This window comes from Macrosteles quadrilineatus, unplaced genomic scaffold (genome assembly GCF_028750875.1).
Source record: "Macrosteles quadrilineatus isolate MER2022 unplaced genomic scaffold, UCM_ALF_1.0 Scaffold_5__1_contigs__length_97177068, whole genome shotgun sequence".
Lineage (NCBI taxonomy): Eukaryota > Metazoa > Arthropoda > Insecta > Hemiptera > Cicadellidae > Macrosteles > Macrosteles quadrilineatus.
The window spans coordinates 13,310,991-13,317,626 of record NW_026542598.1 but is presented as its reverse complement, the minus strand read 5'-3'; the positions used below and the strand labels follow the sequence as shown (position 1 = coordinate 13,317,626).

At 36.0% G+C, this 6,636-nt stretch overlaps 1 protein-coding gene across 1 annotated transcript in view; it reads left to right on the top strand.

The window, feature by feature from the left end:
- The first annotated feature begins 2,627 nt into the window (after positions 1–2,627).
- The window catches only part of LOC128994275 (ER degradation-enhancing alpha-mannosidase-like protein 3), a 44,567-nt gene continuing 40,558 nt past the window's right edge, over positions 2,628–6,636 (top strand). Inside the window, exons 1-2 of the mRNA XM_054418691.1 lie at positions 2,628–2,893; positions 5,603–5,943. Of these exons, the coding sequence (XP_054274666.1) occupies positions 5,804–5,943 (140 nt within the window). The 5' untranslated portion in view covers positions 2,628–2,893; positions 5,603–5,803. The remainder of the gene's footprint in view (positions 2,894–5,602; positions 5,944–6,636) is intronic.

Genomic DNA, 6,636 nt, shown 5'->3' with positions numbered 1-6,636 from the left:
TACAATAATTAATTAAATTACCAACTTCTTAAATAAAAAGAACCCATTCTGAAATGAAATTAAATCTCAATTCTATACAGTACTTTCTCAAATACAATTTACTATTCTCAACTACATTTGTTGTTTTATCAAAATTAACTGACTAATCTACATTCAATATTTTCTCAAATACAAGTTAGTAATGATTCACAAACACAATAACTTATCAAATAAATGTAAAAAAAGGTGAGCAATATGTACCTGCTGATGACGGCATCAACTGTAGCTGATTGGTGTTTTATATTCAATGTTGTTGCCCTGTCACACATGGCGAGTTTACTCCCCACTATTAGTTGCCGCTCGTACAGGCTGTACTTGCAGGCTTGAAAAACACTTCCAGTCACACATGGCGAGTTGTAACGGCTACTTCAGTTTGGTTGTGTAGGAAAGTACTGTGCTGAGGAAAATGTCATTTTTTGTATTAAAGAGGGACTTTTTGGTATTAAGACGTCTGTTGCGGATTTGTGTAAGTGATCTGTGCAAAAATCAAGAAGAAGAATAAATGCAAGTGTGTTCGGGAGTGGTTAGGGAGACGAGAGGGTGCTCCATCAATACCAATGAAAGAATTAGCAAATGAAATAATCATATTTCAAGATAATGAGGATAACCGTTCCAAAATTTGATGAGTTCTTGGATATGGTATCACCGACGCCACTGACTGATAGAAAAAGATAAATTTTTGAGGAAGGCAATTCCATGCGAAAAAAACCTGGAAATTTGCTTAAAGATACTTGGCAAGTGGGGACAGCGTCGATTTCAAGGTCGGCTACTAGCGACTACTCGCTCCTCAAGTTGAACATGTCCTAGCGAGTGAATTTTTAGTCGCCGCTACTTACTATGTCACACGTCACAAAGCGATTATTAGTCGCGGCGAGTAAACTCGCCATGTTTGACAGGGCCTGGTGGTGAAATACATCCCCTCCATCCTACTTTTAGCTCAGCAGCTGAGGTTTGCCTACACGTCAAGTCAATCGCCTGTAAACAAACATTCACCAGAAATAATGGCGGGGAAACCCATCAAAATCGATGGAAAAAACTCATAGGCTACTGCCAAAGTTTTGTGAACGGGCATAACGTTGTTATGCGGATGATACGCACCTGTAGCAAATGCCCTAATGATTGCAAGGCCCTACCTACATTTCATGTTACAAATCCTACATAATACTGTAAGTGAAGTCTTACAAGCCTTTTAATTATTTTTCGTCAGTTAGTCATCATAACATTCTTTTAAAAACCCACATATTTCCGCAGTGTAAATAAAACATGCAAAAAAATCCAATTAGCCGGTTTCTACTACGAACAACAACAAAATTATCATTAATAATGTGTCTAAAAATAATTTGATAAATAAAATATTACTAATTTACAAATTACTTTACAATTTTCTAATTTACATCTACGTGCGAGGTGGCGGGTTGACTGTACTGAACATTGAGCGTACACGTCAACCCGCCACCTTTCAAAAGGGGTCTGACTTAGGGGAGGTACGAATGAGGCATTAGTTCAAAATTCCTCCGTGAACAGCGCTGTAGTAGAGAGTACTTTGGCAAAGAAGGTTTACTAATCGCAAAAATAGTTCTGTTCATAAAATAAAATTATAAATGCCTCAAATTCAATTTTATTATTTTTTAATTATAAAATTAAACTATCATAACCTAACCGAACTAACCAAACTTGCTGATAATGAAATAATACAACAAAAGTTTATTAATAGAAAAAATAATTCTGTTTATTAAATAAAACTAGAAATTGCTCTACTAAAATTTTATAATGACTTAATAATAAAATTAAACTGTCATAACCGAACCAAACCAACCAAACTTGCTGATAATAAAAAAATCTTGGACAAAAAGATAATACTACGAGCGGGATTTGAACCCGGGACCTTCAGCATATCAGCCCGGCACGCTAACCATTAGACCACCGAGGCCGATGACCACTGACCGTTTTGTTACGATAATGGCGTTCCCTCAGCTAATAAGAAGCCCACAGCTGTCATCGTAGCCTCTTCTATACCTCCCCTGAGTAAATACCTTTCAAAAGAGTGGTGGTGGGTTGATGGGATGGCACGTTGTCGCTTACGTGCGAGATGGCGGGTTGACGGCAGCAAACATGTAGCTTCAAGATAACTTTTCGCCTTTGTTATCTTTGTACGCCTTTGTACAACTTTTCGCCACACTCATTGACGTGAGTGTGTACGACAACCCGCTACCTCGGATAAATATGTGGTGGCGGGTTATCGTGGTGGCACGTTTTCTTGGTGGAGGGTCATACAATTTCATACAAGTTCATTTTCCAATATCGTTGCCTTGCCCAACCAATAGCAATTAGTTAATTCCAACCAGTAGCAAGAATCTTTTCTGCAGTGATGGGACAAACTTTGAACTTCGGACTGTATTCATGATTAGGCGTTGTGGGATTACGTACTATGAGACCTCACGGGGAACATAGTGTTAAACCATTACGTTTTTAAAGGGAGTATGTTTTATCTATGGTTTTATCTATACTATGGTTAAACTCATTTAGCTTTTAGCTGTTGGTTACCCTGATTTTCGTTTCGGTTCTGCTTCTGTATTCTGCTCCAACCACAATGGGCAGACAAGATACACTTTTCGTCTGTCAAAATCGTAGTATTTAGTGTTCATTTCTTTACTTACAATTTCCATATTTATTTTAATTTTTTTAGTGAAAGTCAAATCAGTTTGGTTGTTGGGCGCACAAATGAGGACACTTCTATTAAGATATTTTTTACTGCACTGTTAATTTATATCTGTTTTTCATTCGTAATCAAATGATTTGGGATGGGTGAATGTAGTGTACGTTTTGATATTTAGCCTAGTTTTCTAATGCATAGGTAAGTTTATCTTAACTTAGTTCCAAATCTTGAGAATTAGTACTAAACTAAATTTATAAAGGGGTAGGTAATAGGTATTTATGATTGAGGGGCCAACACATTTCTTTAAATCTGTTGGCTGTTTCATTCAATCCACTTTAGTACCTCGGTACTTAAGACCTTGAATGTTTGATAGTTTTCTCTTATTGACCTAGTCTTATGCATAGGCTATTCATTAACGGTTTTATACAAATAAAGACCTGTTAAAAAAATTCTATAGGCTAGGTAGGCTAGGCCTATTAACAAACCCCACCAGTCAATACAGTAACAAACTAAATTTTGGGTGATTCTGAACTTTATAGACTTTTCTTCTAATAAACCTTCATAAGTTAAACCATTCCTAGGCTACGGTCCTAATAAACGATAAAATACCTTTAAAAGATTTTTCTAAGGCGTGGAAACCACCAAAAATTGAGAACTAGGTACTTTTCAAGGCGCGGAGAAAATCACACACCAAGGAACAAGAAGTGAAGTGATTTAAGAGGTTAAGCGTAGGTTATGGGCAATCAGGTTGTTAATTGATGTTACACCCATTTTGTTTTTTTATCTTTTGGAATAAACGATTAAAGGAAGAGTAGGCTAATGCAATATAACCTCATGGACAACATGTAAGTTTATCATATGCCTAGCCTAAACTTAGTCGGTAGCCAAACCTTACAAGTTTGATCTCTTCTCTAATCTCTTGTGTAGGCCTAGTTAATGTTTTTATTTTACATTTTAAGAAATAGCCTAACTTAAGCGGTCATATCCGAATCCATCAGATTAGAACAAAAAACCCAAAATATGGATAAGTTAACCTATTATTAACAACTAACCAAAACCCAGATATTCTGTATCGATAGTAATAGGTAAGTTGTTTAAAGGTTTATTGCGGACATTTTCCATCACGATGGTAAAAAACAATACACGACGTTTCCGGATCTGGAATCTGATCCCGTCCTCAGGTGAAAAAAACTTTAAAACTAGGGTAACACGTTACAACTAACAATACACAAACGCCCAACCAAGTTGGAATACATTACAGAGGGTTCCAGTAAAAAAATATGCACTGTATAGCAGTCAAGTTATGATACAACATGCAAATAATAACCAATCACAAAACACTACAGTCCATAAAAGGTGTAGCGTGAACAGCTCACACAATGGAACACTAATAGCACCAGTGATGTGCGATTGCGAGATGTTCAAACAATCGAAATGTTCCTTCTCGAGATGTTCCGCTTATCGATTGTTTCGATTACTTCTAGCGAGAGGTTTGTACAATCGAGATGTTTCTCTCGATTGTTGCATTCCTTAAGCCAAAACGCCTGTCTACAGACAGGTCTCTACATTGTATGAGAGCTGTTACGAGGATGTTAATTCTTTTTTTATAGGTTTATTGTAGAATAATAGACTATTATTTACAACATATTATTTTGAATTAGGCCTAACACTTACGCCACTCCATCATGACAGCAGAAATAGAAAATTATTTTAAAATAATGGTAATAATAATGTTAACATCATAGGCTATTTACAAGAGCTTCCAGTCTCATTATAAATAACATTTCGATTTAGATACAAACATTTTGTTTGTAAAATATATCGTCAATAGTTTTTATTGAGTGGTATTAAGTCACTATTCCGTAGATAAAGTAAGTAAGTAGCCTAACTTAATATATCCATAAACCTTCCCTTCCTCGGTTTTGAAGTAAGAAAGACCTCTCATTGGGGGTCAATCCCCGCCAGATACAATAGAAATTGGATGCTAATAATTACTAATGTGCGGTGCCGTGCCGTACTTAACAAAACAATCGCCATGAACATCTTGTTAAAACTCTCGGTAAGGACTTCTTGGTTCTCTTTTAGACGAATAGGAGAGAAATTATATTTTCATGTTGTGCTGAAATGAAACAATCGCCACAAATATCTCGATAAAACCCTCTCAGTAAGAACCTCTCGCTAAGCAAAAAATCTATTGAAAAGTCTCGAGACGTTTCGATTTGTAACATCTCGCAATCGTGCATCACTAAATAGCACCTTTCGACTCCACCAATGAGACTGAAGCAACATGACCCGTTAGTGATAGTAAAACGGGAGTGCCGATTGGGACCTGTGGGGGTGCGTGCGTTTGAAGGGACTTGACCTGGTCTCCATCGGCACTCCTGTTTTGCTAGCACTGTAGTTGTAATGTGTTGGTTAAGTTTTTTTCACCTGAGGACGGGATCAGATTCCAGATCCCGAAACGTTGTGTATTGTTTTTTACCATCATGATGGAAAATGTCTGCAGTAAACCTTTGAACAACATTAACTCACCATTACCAACAATGAACTTCGAACAAAGAATGTATAGTGATCTGACAATTTTAAGGGAATATTTTAGTAGAAATCCAGCCAGGAAAATGGAAATTCGCTTAGTCTGCAGGTTTGCTGCGTTGGGGGTATTTTCAAATAGGCTATTCAAACTGTAACTTGCTAACACTGTATTTATTTGTTGCAAAAATGGTGTTTACCGTGAGAATAAATAAATGAATGCCCTACTGATTTTGTAATTACGTTAGGCCTACTTGTTTTTGTGGTGTGGTCTTGTTATCTATTTTACAATTTTTTACAGTTTAAATAAATAATAAGTTTTACAGTGGAAATGGTTAGTAACATATTTCCTTCTATAATAAGAATGACTGTTTTCAGGCAAGGAAACGTAGAGAATTTCTACAGCTCATGTTGAATTATGAAGAAAGTTAAAAACAAGAAGCTTACATTACTAAACAATTGTTCAGTCAATTTGTTTACAAACATTAATCAGAGGCATTCCTGACAGTATGAGATAACCACTAGCTAAGAGATTAAGAACATCTTTATATACGTTTACAGTTTACTTTAATAAATACTATGAACTATTTAAATAATCCAGTTCTGTGGAAATGGTTATTTGTGATAGCATTAGGATTGTTAGTGGTCGAGAATTCAATATGTTCAGGAGAAACCAGTCCATCAAAGTCTATGACAAAAGAAGAAAAGGAAAACTTAAGGTAGGTCTGACAAATGTATGTCTACAATTTCCAAATTTAAACTGAATACACTTTGAAATATGAGTAGGCCTAGCGATGTCTGTACCTCATGAAAATTCATGGTATGTAGGCCTACCATTGATCTCAAGAAAATTTTATGCATTTAAACATTTCTACGCCACTTCTTGGTATTGATAGTTAGGTACCAAGACAGGGGTCATTTGGTTATAAGGTCTAATGATAACTGTATATTGCCGCAGTAGGCCTATAAGGAAAATTTTAGCTGTTGCAACCGAGGTAGCGTCTGTCTGCTGATAGATATCACAAAAGTGGTGGTGTCCTGAAGGCTAACGGATGGGGGTGAATGATAGGTATTCCTTTGCCAAGTTACTTATGCTGTTTATTTACTTCTATCAGTTTGATTGTCTAGAAGTAAAAATTTGCAACTGCCAAACTAGGCCTATTGGAAAATCAACCTTGTACACTTTGTAATCATCTGTAGACCAACAGTTTTATGTTAACAAGTTACTTTTTACTTTGCAAAAAAGGTGGTGAAGTTAACTAATAGGACCATAGATACGGTAGGATAACTATGTAGCCTAGTGTCTGTATAGTGTCTTCAGGAATTTTTAAAGATTTTTTTTGAAATTTTTTTAATGGTGATTTTCTTATAAAAACTCATTAACTACTGTAAAAAAAGGACAGGTTTTGATT